The sequence below is a fragment of the Eptesicus fuscus genome, chromosome 18 (assembly GCF_027574615.1).
Source record: "Eptesicus fuscus isolate TK198812 chromosome 18, DD_ASM_mEF_20220401, whole genome shotgun sequence".
Classification (NCBI taxonomy): Eukaryota; Metazoa; Chordata; class Mammalia; order Chiroptera; family Vespertilionidae; genus Eptesicus; species Eptesicus fuscus.
In genome coordinates, this window is record NC_072490.1 from 30,406,656 (window position 1) to 30,420,381 (window position 13,726).

General features: G+C 48.8%; 1 protein-coding gene across 1 annotated transcript; it reads right to left on the reverse strand.

Moving 5' to 3' along the window:
* Positions 1–6,261: 6,261 nt before the first annotated feature.
* Positions 6,262–10,434, reverse strand: A4GNT (alpha-1,4-N-acetylglucosaminyltransferase). The gene is made up of 2 exons (XM_054708071.1): positions 10,024–10,434; positions 6,262–6,923 (listed from the first exon to the last, which is right to left on the reverse strand). The coding sequence occupies exons 1-2, from the start codon at positions 10,432–10,434 to the stop codon at positions 6,309–6,311; spliced, it is 1,026 nt and encodes a 341-aa protein (XP_054564046.1). The 3' UTR covers positions 6,262–6,308.
* Positions 10,435–13,726: the final 3,292 nt, after the last annotated feature.

The window sequence follows — 13,726 nt, forward strand, 5'->3', positions numbered from 1 at the left end:
TTTGCCACCTAGCCTGCAACAGCTAATGAATAAAAATTATGTGATCAGTTATGTATTGCCACACTCAAAATATTGATGGTCCAAGCCCCTATACACTGGACTAATAGGAAGTTCATTCTTTGCTGCAGTACCTTCCCCAAACTTCTCAGATTTCTCATAATTTGCATTTGAAACCCAAATGTACCTACATCTACCCATGGGTGGGTTCTGGGTGAGGTCATGTTCCTCCCTAGAGAGTCCCAAGTGCCACATATACACAGAACTTCTGCTTGCACTCACCCTCAACTCTCACCCACCCTGTGATGTCCCACCCGCTTCCCAGCTCATGGATGCACCGCATCCTCTCCCCTCTGGAGTCCAGACTACCACTTTCTGGCTTCTTGGAGGCCATTATCAAACTACTGTCCACACCACTGCAGATCTGCCTCTGACCTCGGTTGCCCCTTTCTCCCCCCAGAATGTGGCTGGCTTCCCTACTGAGGTCCAGTTCTCTCAGAGCTGTGTGGGCCCCTCATGGTACCACTGTGAACCCCACACTTCCTAAATGGCTGTTTCAAAAGTCATTTTGTTTCTGCTATACATTAACCACAAAAGAACTAATTCTAAAACAAAAAGGAAAAAAAAGACAATTATGTGACAAATGGCTTAGAACCATGAAATAGATGCTGATTATAAATATAGGCTTTAAGCATTCTGAAATGAGGCAGTTCTAAATTTTCAAAGAACAAAGAAAAAGAAAAAGGATTTTTTTCGATATCAAAAGGACTTTCTAGTTCTAATTAATAAATTGACAAGCCTTTTTAAAGGTAAAAGTGAATTTCTAAAGCCTGAGGCATTCGTGGGATTCAAGAATACTATAAGTCCTGGAGATTGTCACTGCCAACCCACTCACTTCACACAGGAGAAGCAAGTTTACGTGACTCTCCCAAGGTCACAAAACAAGTGTAAGGCTGTCAGGATTTGAATCGGAGCTCCTGACTCCCTTCTTCAGGTCCTTCCCCCTCATTCTACAGTAAAAGTTGCTTTCACAAATGGGCAAGAATCCTCAGGATTATATTGATAAATATCCAGCAGTGGTTGTTGTGGAGGTGGCAGCGAGTGATGGTGTTATGTATATGTGCCGGAAAGTTAAGGAGTAGTGGACAGTTCAAGGGCAACTCAAGGGCACGTCAGCCAAAGCTGAGATTCACTTATGACTGGGTATAGCTAAGGGACAGGAATGGGGATCAAGATGCAGCAGGTATAGACGAGTCAATTAAATGTATCTATAAACAAACTAGTGCAGCAACTGAGGAAGCAACGAGGTTACAGGATTTTTCAGTGAGGAATGAGGCTTCTTGAGACCACAGGTTGTGGAAACCCATCGATACCTATTGATTGCCTTTTCCATGCAAGGCTCTCAGCTGTGCCTGGGTAACACAAAGGTAAGCAGGAAAGCAAGTCACGTCCCTGTTCTACACCCTGTCTTTAAAGGTTTTTTTAGTCATAAGAGAGTTGCGTGGCAGAATAAGACGATTTGCCAACTCCTGCCCCGCCTGTCCTGGAGTGGTGGTGCAGGCTGGAAGAACCCTGGTTATCTCTTCCAGAGAAGTTCATGTTATTTAAAAGGTCCTTGGGTAGCCATCTACTTTGTGGCCCACAGCGCCACCGTGTGGTAGGCACCAGTTGACTGATGGTGCACAAAAATGCAGCTGAAGCAGTAGTAGTCTTGAAGCCAACCTATCATTTCTGGTCCAGGAACTCGAAGTACTTTGTATGGATATTGTGCTGAGCCAACACAAAGAAAAGGCTTTTGAATCTTAAGGTGCGATGGACTCTTAGTGATCAGCCACCAGGCCCTGTTCTCACCCATCTCCTCTGTAAGATCTCACTGTGGTCAGAATCATGGAGTCACTGAGCAGTGGCAGCTCCCCACTCCTTCAGACCACCCATTGGATCTATCCTGCTGGTGGGCTCTGTTGAAATAAAGCTTCATTGTCCACCATGACCGGCTATTGGTAGTGGCAGGACAGTTCAGATCATTATCTTTTCCTTGGATCAGGTCCTTCGATTCCCCACCCTCTGACCTTTATTTTTGAGTCCTCTCTATGCCTTGGAAATATTTTTCTGTCTGCTCCTTGCTTAGGTTAGTTCTCTCTTGCCTTGTCATTAAAGGGATAATGTATGAAGACATTCCGGGCACAGTAACTGACTTGGAAGTGGCCCAGTTCGGCTTCTCTGATGGCGAGTGTCCGCTCTGTGCAGACACGAGTGATACAGGGTCATCAACACCTCCTCCTCCCCACAGAACCTAGCAAATGTTAGTGCCTGGCTGCTGCATTTTCTAAAACATTGTGCCCGCGCCATTACCTCCAGCAGGGAGACAGGCTTGAACCATCTGTAACAGAGACAGCGGGCCTCTCTCCAAAGTCCAGGAGAGAGTGCAGGAGCAGCAGGCCCCGGGCCTGAGGAGGGCTGGGTGAATGCAGCCCCTGCCCAGCCCTCCAGGGCCGTCCTCTGCTGGCCTCTGGACCCTTGTCCTGTACTAAGCAGGTCACCCTGGACTTTTATCTGCAGCCACCTCAACGAAAACCCCTTTGCTGCCTCCTGCTGAACTCCAGGCCCGGAGGGCACGGGGGAGGAACCAGAGATCCAATGAGTTTGTTTTTAAATCCTCTCATTACTAAAAGATCCCCCTTTACCTACAGAACTTAAAGCATTAAGCCACCCCAAATCGTTTTACTTTTTTCAAAAAGGAAAAATCCAAGGCTATTCTCTCTGGGAAGCCCACTCTTGGGATTCAGTCATTTCCACTCCCCGCTGGGGGTACCTTGGTTCAGAGCTGAGGATGAAGAGCCAGGCCAGGTTCAGGTCCCCAGCTCCGGGGCAGGACTCCTGCGGCTGTCTGCAGCAGCTGTTCAGCTTCCTGCCACCCCTGGCACCGATTATGGGGACTGCAAGGATTTTCCCTACTGCTTCGGGCATGGTTTTCCCATGCACCTTGGCTCATCTAAGGGTCCCAGGAGACAGGAGCGTGGGGAGAGTTCCCAGCTCTGTTTCTCAGCCTGGCCCCGCCTCCAAGTGCCGTGAACTGCCCCCAACAGCCCCAGGCCATTGCCGGGATCCTCTCGGGATGCTTCCCCAGCCTTGGGGAGGCTGGTGCTCTTGTGGCAGGAACAGAGCCACCTGGCCACCTCAGTGCTGCCAGTGTGCCAGGCCAGGGACAAGAGAACCTCTCTGCCCCAGCAGCTGGAGGCCTTGGGTCTCCAACAGATCAGGACCCCAGATCAGGACCCCCAGACAGGCACCCCACCCCATGGTAAAGAGCGAAACATCGATGAGAGAGAAACATCGATCAGCTGCCCCTTGCACGCCCCCTACTGGGGATGTGCCCGCAACCAAGGCACGTGCCCTTGACCGGAATCGAACCTGGGACCTTTCAGTCCGAAGGCCGACGCTCTATCCACTGAGCCAAACCGGTCTTGGCAGCCCCTCAGGTATTTTTAGATCTATAGGAGGGGGAAGGAGGGATTGCTGGGTTTAATCCCTTAGGAAAACCCAGGACCCATGTGAATGGCTCCCAGGCCTTGTTGCAAGGCCACCACCTGCAGCCCAAGGAGGCTGGATGTGCTGCTGCACACACACACACACACGCACAAACGCACACACACACACACACACACACACACACACACACGCACACACAGCTCACTGGTCCTAATCTAAAGGGATCTTCCTGGTTTCTACCTGTCCCACGCTGGTCCCTTGGGTGAGTCCCAGGCCTGGTCAGATGTCAACTACCCTGTCACCACCACCCCTAAGGCTGCCGGCTTGTCCTGTGCATCTAGCTGTGAAGCCCAGGACCAAAGAACTCCTTCTCTCCAGACATCAGTCCTGATCCCTTTCCAAAGCCAGCTCTTGCTTTACTGAGACTCAGATTTCGGGGAATTTTTTAAGGCCTTTCTCCCACCCCAGTGTCAATGTGCCAAGCTCTGTATCTTGGGGCAGCCAACGCAAAAGCCTGTGGGAACACGTGCTGGCGAGGATGTGGAGAAATTGGAAGCCCCAGCATTGCTGGTGGGAGAAAAAAATGGTACAGCTGCTGTAAAAAAAAAAAAAAGGGAATGGTGATTCCTTAAAAAATTACACATAGAATTACCATATGGCCCAGCCGTTCCATGTCTGGGTGTATACTCAAAAGAACTGAAAGCAGAAACTCAAATTTTGCACATACAAGTTCCTAACAGCATTATTCACAATAGCCAAAAGGTGAAAGCAACCCAAGTGCCCATCGGCATATGAATGGATTAAAAATGTGGTCCATGCATACCTACAATGGAATAGAATTTCCTTTAAAACAGAATGGAATTCTGATAGGCGTTACAACATGAACCTTGAAAATATTATGCTAAGAGAAATAAGCCAGGCACAAAAGGACAAATATTACATGATTTCACCTGTACATCATAACGAGAATAGTCACATTCATAAAGATATTCCAGAAAATATAATAGTGGTTACCAGGGTTGAGAGGGGGTGGGGGTAGATAAGGGATGGGGAGTTAGTCCTTCATGAGTACAGAATTTCACTTTGGGAAGATGAAAAAGTTCTGGAGATGGATGGTGGTGATGGTTGCACAACAATGTGAATATACTTAATGCCACTGAATTGTACACTTTAAAAATTGTTAAAATGGCAAATGTTATGGTATTGTGGACAAAAGGGGCCACATGCTGACCTGACAAGCTCGGGGAAGGCCTGCGTGGCAGTCTTGCAAACTCAGAGACCTAAAGTAACCACAAAGGATAGTCTGAAATTAAACTTTAACTAAAAGAGGTTATGGTGGGCAGTTACATCCTAGGCCGGTATCTTCACTGACAAGGTCAACCTTTACCTTAATTGAGCCTATCTGTCTTTTTGCATCTATGATAACATACCGTTGAAATGTCTGGGTAACTTGTAACTTCCTCTTTTTCTGGAGCCCCTGGGGCACAACCAAATGTGGTGGGCGCCAGGACAGATACCACAAATTCCTTCATTATCATGTTCATTGTTCCTGCACCCACCTAAGTATGTGTCCATCATTTTACTTTTTAACCAGTCCCAGGGGTCTTCCCTCCCCAACCCCACCCCATTTTGCTTTATCCCACCTCCTTAATCTATCACCAATGAATTTTATGTAAGCCACCTATGTCCCTCCTTTGATTGCAATGTATAAATACAAATGTAACCCACCATTCTCCGGAGCATTATCTCAATTCGTTGAGGTTCTGCTTCCTGGCATATGTCGATGGTTCGGCTCAAATAAACTCACAAAAATTCTTTACAGTTTTCAATGGTTTTTTTTCGTTAACATTACGTATATTTTATCACAATTTTTAAAATGCTAAAAACTTCAGTGGGGCAGGGACCAGGACCTAGGCATGCTTATCTCTCCAGGAGTTCCTACTACCCACAGCAGGGGAGGGGAGAGCCTAGGATTTGGAGTCAAAGATTCATTTACATTCCACATTCCCAAGCTGTGTGCCCCAGGGAAAGTCACTTCACCTGTCTGTAAAGCAGGGGTGGGGGTAGGGGGTGTGGGGAGGGAGGAAACTCTACTGAGCAGGGTCATTATGAGACACAACTTAGTGAAAGCATCTCTAGGCTCAGCCCGGGGCCTGGCAGTCAGTGTGTGTCCTCTGAGCACAGCCCAGTGGGAAACCTGGGGCTTAGAGCATTTGCTTTGCAGCTCTCTTCCCGGTGTATCCCTGGCGTGTGCAGAAATAGCTCTGAGGGTAGCTGTTTGTGATTGCCACTTCCACCAGCCTCGGTCCCCCCTGTGTAAATGGGTCGCCCTCTTTTGCAGGGCTGTTGTGAGAAAGTGGACTCGACATGCACCCTGGTCTACTTTGCCCGTAAGGCCAAACGCCAAAGACGGCCATCCTCAGCTGACCAAGACCTGCCATGCATGTAACCCTCACATCCCTCCCTTAGCTGGGCAGCGTTCGACATTCAATACAGCCAAGAGTTCTGGAGTGCCCGCCGTGTGCCAGGCTCTGTCCCAGGTCCAGAGGACACTGAGAGCGGGTAGAGGACTAGATCCCTAGCACTGGGAAGCTGTCACCTCTGCGGTGCCACATCCGCCACAGCGCACCCAAGATTTGGTGGCACCAGTGTGTCCCTGACACAGAAATAGGACAAAGGGCTTTGGGACTTCTCTACTATAGACAGAGGAAGCTAATGGTAACTGACGTGTGGGCAAGCCCCCACGCCCCTGGGGAAAGTGGAGGTCAGGGGGAAGTGTGTATCCAGTTCCACGATGGAGCAGCAACAAACGGGCGTTGGCTCTATTTGTTACCTGCGCCCGGCTCCCCAGTCACCAACCCCTCTGGGCCTCGAATCAGGTCCCTGTACGTCCTGGGACAGTGCTTACGGTAGAGGTTTTCCACCAGCGTGTTGCTGCCTCTCACCACCCCCTTCCCTTCCTGGTTCATGTAGTTCCACAGGTGCAGGGCGTAGGAGTCGTTGAAGCTCGGCTCTGGGGTCCACACTTCATAGTAGCGCCTCCACTCAGGGTAGGAGATGGGGTAAAACCTTCGGGGGTGCAGAAAGGACACGTTCAAACACCGGAGGTCGCTCACCTCCTGGAAGTCTTCGAGTCTGCACCACACTCTCAACATCCTCGTCATCAGCTCGGGGCCCTGGTTGCCCCAGACGTGGGAATTGTAGTGCTCCACAAAGTTTTCCATGCACTGCCACAGGAAGGCGTGGCGGGGCAGGAAGCCAAACACCCCGTTGCTAGAGTACCGAGAAGCCTGCGCCGCCAGGAAGTTCTCGGCAGGGATGGGCCTGATGGAGATGACGTCCGTGTCCATGTAGACGCCCCCGTACTTCCAGATGATGGCCAGGCGGGACGCGTCTGAGCTGACGTGGAGCCAGTTTCTCTCTGCACTGGCGTTGACCTGCAGGAGCAGGTGCAAATCAGACCCAGCAGCGGGGGGGGGATGGGGGAGGCCAGGGGGGATAGGGGCGTGGTTACAGCAGGAGGCCAGGCAAAATTGGGCTTTTGGCAAATAAATTATTGGGAAGCTGGCCTGCTGCCCCTCCCCAGCTGCCCTGGCACATTGGGTCATCCCTAATAGCTGGCCCCAGCTATCCTGAGGTGGTCTAACTGGGCCAGGACAAACCACATCAGCCCCCGCTTCCCCCCACAAGGGTCCCTGGTGTATGATTAGTTTGTGAAAAATGAATGTAGCATCTCCCAAAAGAATTTAAACTGAGATTTCTCTTCCCAAGGAGCAAAACGCAGCTTAGGTAGTGTTAGTTGAGCCCAGGTGTGGGGAGGCGGGGACCAGAGGGCTGCCTGGTCTTGTACAGTCCTGGAGCGCCCCCTAGCGGGAGAGCACTGAGAGCCGCAGGGACCCAGCCTGCATGTGCCCTTCACCTGGTCCCTCTCCACTCCCAGCCCCTGCCTGCTCTGCCGCTGCCCAGGGCCGCGCTAGTCGTCACCTATTTGTTAGAAACCCTGTGCTGGCGACTGCAGATGACATCTCAGTCTGGTGGGTCGCTCCACCTCCTGCTCACGGCTCCAACTTGAGATTTCCTGGCTCTTCAGGGGAAGAGATGGGAGCGCTGGGATCTACTAGTAAAGTCACATGGGGCAAGAGTGAAACTGACCAATTCCCTTGACCCCTTCCTCCCCCTACACACACACACACACACACACACACACACACACACACACACACACTCAGGCCTGTCGCTTAGTCTACAAAATCTCTCTAGCTGACAACTAGGGGCAGGTGTGTCCTTCACTCAGGAAATCCACCCAGGAAAGCCCCAGACTCCGAGAATGAGGCAGGTGGCACAGTTTTCCTCTTCTGTAAATGAGTACTGTAGTGGGCTGAATAACGGCCACACGAAGATATCAGGTCCTAAGTCCTGGGACCTATAGCTGTTACCTCCTGGAGAAAGGGGTCTTCGTAGATGTGATACATTGAGGATGTTGAGATGGAGAGATTATCCTGGAATATCTTGATGGACCCTAAATGCAATCATAAGTGTCCTTTATAGTAAGGTTGATGGAGAGTTCACACACACACACACACACACACGAAAGGGGATGTGAAGATGGAGGTAGAGGCTGGAGTGACCAGCTCCACAGGAAGGAGTGTTTTCTAGAGCCCCCCACACCCCTGGGGGAATGGGCCCTGCCAGCACCTTGATACCCACCCAGCGATACTGGTTTGGGATCTCTGGCCTCCACAACTGGAGGCAATACATTTCTATTCTCTTAAGTCACCAAGTTTGTGGCATTTTATTACACAGCCTTAGGAAATCAACACAAATACCTTCATAAATGGCCTCAATCCTGCCTCTTAACCTGCAAAACCTAAAGTACTGACTTTCTGATATTTGGTCTAGCCCAGTGGTCGGCAAACTCATTGGTCAACAGAGCCAAATATCAACAGTACAACAATTGAAATTTCTTTGGAGAGCCAAATTTTTTAAACTTAAACTTCTTCTAACGCCACTTCTTCAAAATAGACTCGCCCAGGCCATGGTATTTTGTGGAAGAGCCACACTCAAGGGGCCAAAGAGCCGCATGTGGCTCGCAAGCTGCAGTTTGCCGACCACGGGTCTAGCCTATGATTACAGCTTAGATAGGACTTTATATAGTAAGAAAATGTTATTATTTTTATGTCATATTTTAGTAACTTTTTAAAAAATAATTTTATAAAATTAACATATTCTCATTACTGAATTCACTCCCAATTCATACTAAAACACCTACTATTACTGTGTGTGTTGTTTTTTTTCTTCAGGTCTTTTTCTTCCAAATAGATTGGGGGAGGGGAGTTGCATAGCTAAAATAACCTTACATTATAATGCAAGAGTATTTAATTTTATGTTGTAGTCTTCATAAGGTGGCACAGTTTAAAGCTCCATAATGGAATCATTGAATGGTTCTACTATAAGTTCCTTAAACATTACTTGATTGTGGGTCCTCATGAGAGAAATACTTAATTGAAGTATTACTTCCTTATTCTGCTATTTTACTAAGATGAAGATTACAAAATTCTGAGATTTCCAGGAGTTTCTTGATTATCCTATATAATAAAAGCCTAATATGCAAATCTACGGAATGGCAGAACAACCGACAGAATGACCGGTCGCTATGATGCACACTGACCATCAGGGGGCAGATGCTCAGCACAGGAGCTGCCCCTAGCCTGCAGGCCCCAGGCCAGCCAAGGCAGGTACCAGCAGGGGCCCCCTGATTGCCCCGCCAGTCACCCCACAGATCGGCCCTGATCACCAGCCAGGCCTAGGGACCCTACCCATGCACAAATTTCATGCACCGGGCCTCTATTATCTTAATATAACCCAATCTTATACAGCAGTACCCAACCTGATCCCTTGTGAATTTTCTCTTTACATAATTTTCAAGTGAAATCTTGCCTAGTTTCCTCTTAAGGTGCAAAAATAGTTTAACATGGATGGGTTTAAAACTGGAGGGAAAAAAATAAGGAGTATACACAGCTAGAAAAAATACAGAAACTCATTCCGTCAAGAATAGTCTCAAACGGAACCTAGATACTAAGACAAAAAGCTAGGAACAAAAGACAGCAGGAAAAGGTAAGTAACTTATGGTCTCTCCCAATGACTTGAATCAGAGCTCAACCCAGGCAAGAGTTAAAGGATCTGCCCGACTGGTGTGGCTCAGTGGTTGAACGTCGACCCATGAACCAGGAGGTCACTGTTCTGTTCCGGTCAGAGCACATGCCTGGGTTATGGGCTCAATCCCCAGTAGGGGGCGTGCAGGAGGCAGCCGATCGACTATTCTCTCTCATCATTGAAGTCTCTCTCTCTCTCTCCCTCTTTTTCTCTCTAAAAATCAATAAAAACATATATTTTTTTAAATAATAAGAGTTAAAGGCTCTGGGCTCTAGTCCTGTCTCTCACACTGAGTCCTTACCCTCAGTTTACCCTTCTGTAGAATGAGTAGGTTGTCTGTGGTTCCTCCCAACATGGGCATTCTAAGATTCTCTGAACACTTACTTGAGTGTACCATGAAGACAATGGTGTGTCTTCAAACAGGCTTTTCATATCCAAAGGGATGAGGAAAACATTGTCTATTGCTGAGAGGAGGGAAAAGGCCGGGTGCGTGGAGTTTGGGGGCAGCTGCAGGGAACTGCTGAGACCCTTCATGAAGAACACCACCGGCTGCTCAGGATAAACCTTGGCAGCGGACTCCACGGCGCAGGAGACCAGCGGGGACGGCTCCATTCTCTCCGAGGTCTCGAGGAACACAATGCTGCGTCCCTTGCCCAGAAGGGCTTCCGGCCCCTGCTGGGACTTGTGGGGGGGCAGGCAGGAGAAGAGGCAGCTGGACTTCAGGGTGAGCTGGAAGAGGAAGCCACAGGAGAGCAGCAGGATGACCAACAGGGAGAGCTGGAGCTCCTTCAGCATGTCCACTTCTCCCTTCTGCCCGCTCCTTTAAGTCAACACAATTCATTAAAAATCACATCCACAAAACCGGACAAAGATAGCACCCGCAAAAACAATAAAAAAGAATGTCACTCCTAAGCTTAGATTTTTAAAATCCCAAATGAAATATAAACAAATCAAGTCATGCAGTATTCAAAAGAAAAATGCTTTAACTGGAGTTTAACTGAGGAATTTAGGGTGATTCAAAATAGGGGGCGGGGGGGGGATTCATTCATTAACAGAAAAACTATTAATCACGTGCACTAGCTAATAGATTAAAGAAGAAAAGCTGCATGATCATTTTGGTGAATAGATGCCAAGAACAGGATACAATTCTGTTCAACAGAAGGCGTGCAGGAGGCAGCCGATCAATGATCCTCTGCTAAGTCTAACCAAGGCAATAAAACAAGAGAAAAGAATGTCTGCTATGAATTCTAGAAAGGATGAGGCAAAGACATCACTAGTTGTAGAAACTATGATTGCCCACCTAAAAAATTCAAGAAAATTTACTAAGAAACTAATAGAACTAAGAAGAAAATTAACCAGGGAAGCAAACTGAAGTCTAGAGTTAAAGAACTTGCCAAGATCACACAGTTAGCTGAGCCATGCCTCTAACTTGGGGCTTGCCTGTCCCTGTAGGGCCCCCTTCTCCATAAACATTAGCTTTACCTCCAGGAGAGCAGAGATCTCAATTTTTCGCTGGTCTGTTTCTCGCATTCCATATGACTCTTTTAGAAAATACAAAGCCAATGGATCAGAGCTTACCTTCTAGCCTGGAACTTGCAGTTAGCCACTGTCTGAAGTCTTAGCAATGACCACAAGTTTTTCCTGCTGTACTTTTTGATAAATCACCACCTAATCTTCCAACTCAGCAACTGAGGGAAGTAAACCATTGGCCAAAGATTAACACTAAACACAAGTTCTCAGAAAGCTCCTCCCTTTAGTAAGTTCCCCCAAACACAGAGACTTGGAAACAACAAAGGGTTCACACCATTTTTCAGGTGACCCACACACTAATCCTGCCTATTTGTGGATTTATCGGTCGGGGGGCAGGGGGAGGGGGGATGTTTACAGGGTGACGACTTCATCTGAAGAAAGCTGAATACAATCCTGAAGCTAAAAGATACTGCACCTAAGCAGTGTAGTTTCAATCCAAATCATGAGCAGAGACTTGGGAAAGTTTCAACACCAGACAACCCTGTAATTTGGGCCAAACTTTGCAAACACAGATTTGAGTAGAAAAGAAAGTCCATCATCACCAATAAGCAATGGACAATCCGGGTAATCCAAGGTCCTGATGATTGGAACCAGAGTTTATTAGCCACAGTTACAGTGGCTTCAGGAAGGATCCTTTGCCCTGAGGTCCCCCTTGTGAGGTATAGCTTCCTCCAAGTCTCACAAGGTCAGGTTCATCGCCCTCCGATGATGTGTCGCCCACCTCTCTGAAGATAGTATCGCTCTCCTGTGGTCCGTGCCCCAATGCTCCTGACATGAGTACGTAGTTATCCTCAGTGAAACCATCCTCACTCAGGGAGTCGCCGATCTTCAACTCAGAGCCTTCTCTCAGCCACGAACAGCTACCCACAGTTCCCCCTGGATGTTCTGGTGTGAACCGGGGGGTCCCCTCCTGAGCAGACATTGGATCTGGACATAGCAGGTCCTGCATCAAGGGAGGTAAAGCTCTTTCCACTCATCAATAGCTTCTTGTCTTTTAGCACTTTTCAGGAACAGCTCTCTGAGTCTGCATACACGTCTTTTCCCTTTGGAGCTGAATTTCTTCTCTGGACCTCATCACTTCTAGGCTCAGGGTCACTTGGCATCTTTCCAAAGTCCCCTTGGCATTGGATTGGTGGGTTGTTTTTCCTTCTGGAGGGTGGGGGAGGGGAGAGCCGAGCTCCTGCTCCCCGCTCTGGCATAACTAGAGGGATCCCTTTGTAGAGTGATACATGCCTAGCACCTGCATTTCTGGTGGGTCAGGTATCCAGTGCCTCCCAGCCATCTGCACAATGGCCAAGACCATTGAAGAAGTGGTGAAGGCAGAGGTCAGTCAAGTAGTTGGTGGTGTTTGTCACAGGGGTGAAGGCGAGCATTAGCGATACAGTGAAATCCTAAACACGGAAAGTAGGACCTATCTGACCAAGAACCAAGCAGAGGGTCTGATGGAAAAAACACGGAGCTTAGAATCATGCCTCCACCCACCACAGGCTGAGGGCACCAGGGCAAGTCCCAAAACTGCTCAGAGCCTCAGCTCCTTTGTCCAGTGTGAGAAATAACTGACCGCAGGCACGTTGTGAGGGTGAAGGACTCTGTAAACCGAAGAAGCAACTCTCACTTTTAAAAAAATATTTGTTTTTATTAATTTCAGAGAGGAAGGGAGGGGGATAGATAGAAAGATCAATGATGAGAGAGAATCATTGATCAGCTGCCTCCTGCACGCCCCACACTGGGGATCAAGCCCACAACTCAGGTGTATGCCTTGACTGGGAATCAAAACTTAACCTCCTGATTCATAGGTTGACATTCAACCACTGAGCCACACCAGCCAGGCCAGCAACTCTCACTTTTCATCAAGGAAATCAGGAGAAAATGGAACACTATTACTGTAGATGGTATTTGACTCCCTGATGACAAACATTAAGTTGTTGTTGTTTTCAGATGAGTGAAAACTATTTCCCTGGGAACCTTTAAGAAGGAATCCTGAGCCCTGTGTGGGAGTTGATGAGACGTGCACAGAAGCCAGCAGTCAGTCACCTTTACCTGGGCCTTTTGGCGATCACAGCCTGATGTCCTTCCTGAGTGTTTCTGAAGAGGCCTCCTGTCACCTGAGCCACTCTGCCAGGAACTCCCAGGGCCCCCAGATCATCCCTTCAGCCTTCCCTCTGGTGGGAACAGAACTGCCTTCCCTTCCTTCTGCTCCCCTCTCCGCCTTATCTGGCCTGTATCACACGGACTTCCTGTCTGTGCGGGCAGATGCCACGGCAGCAGCTCCTAACCTGGACTCTACAGGTCCCCAGAGGCTCCCAGGATGGGCTTTGGGGACCCTGGAGCCATACCCTGCACCAGTCCCTTTGCCCTGAGTGCCACTGATGCACAGCTCCTACATAGTACCTGCCCGAAGGAATGTCCCTGCTCTTTGATGCTCCATGACATGAACTCTGTTCAAAATTCCTCCAACTGTCTTCCCCACACAATGGCAGGCTTGCTCCGACCAGCCAAGCAACCCCAGGGAGAGGTATCTGAGGAGAGATGTGCAATGGGTGGGTCTGGACACGCT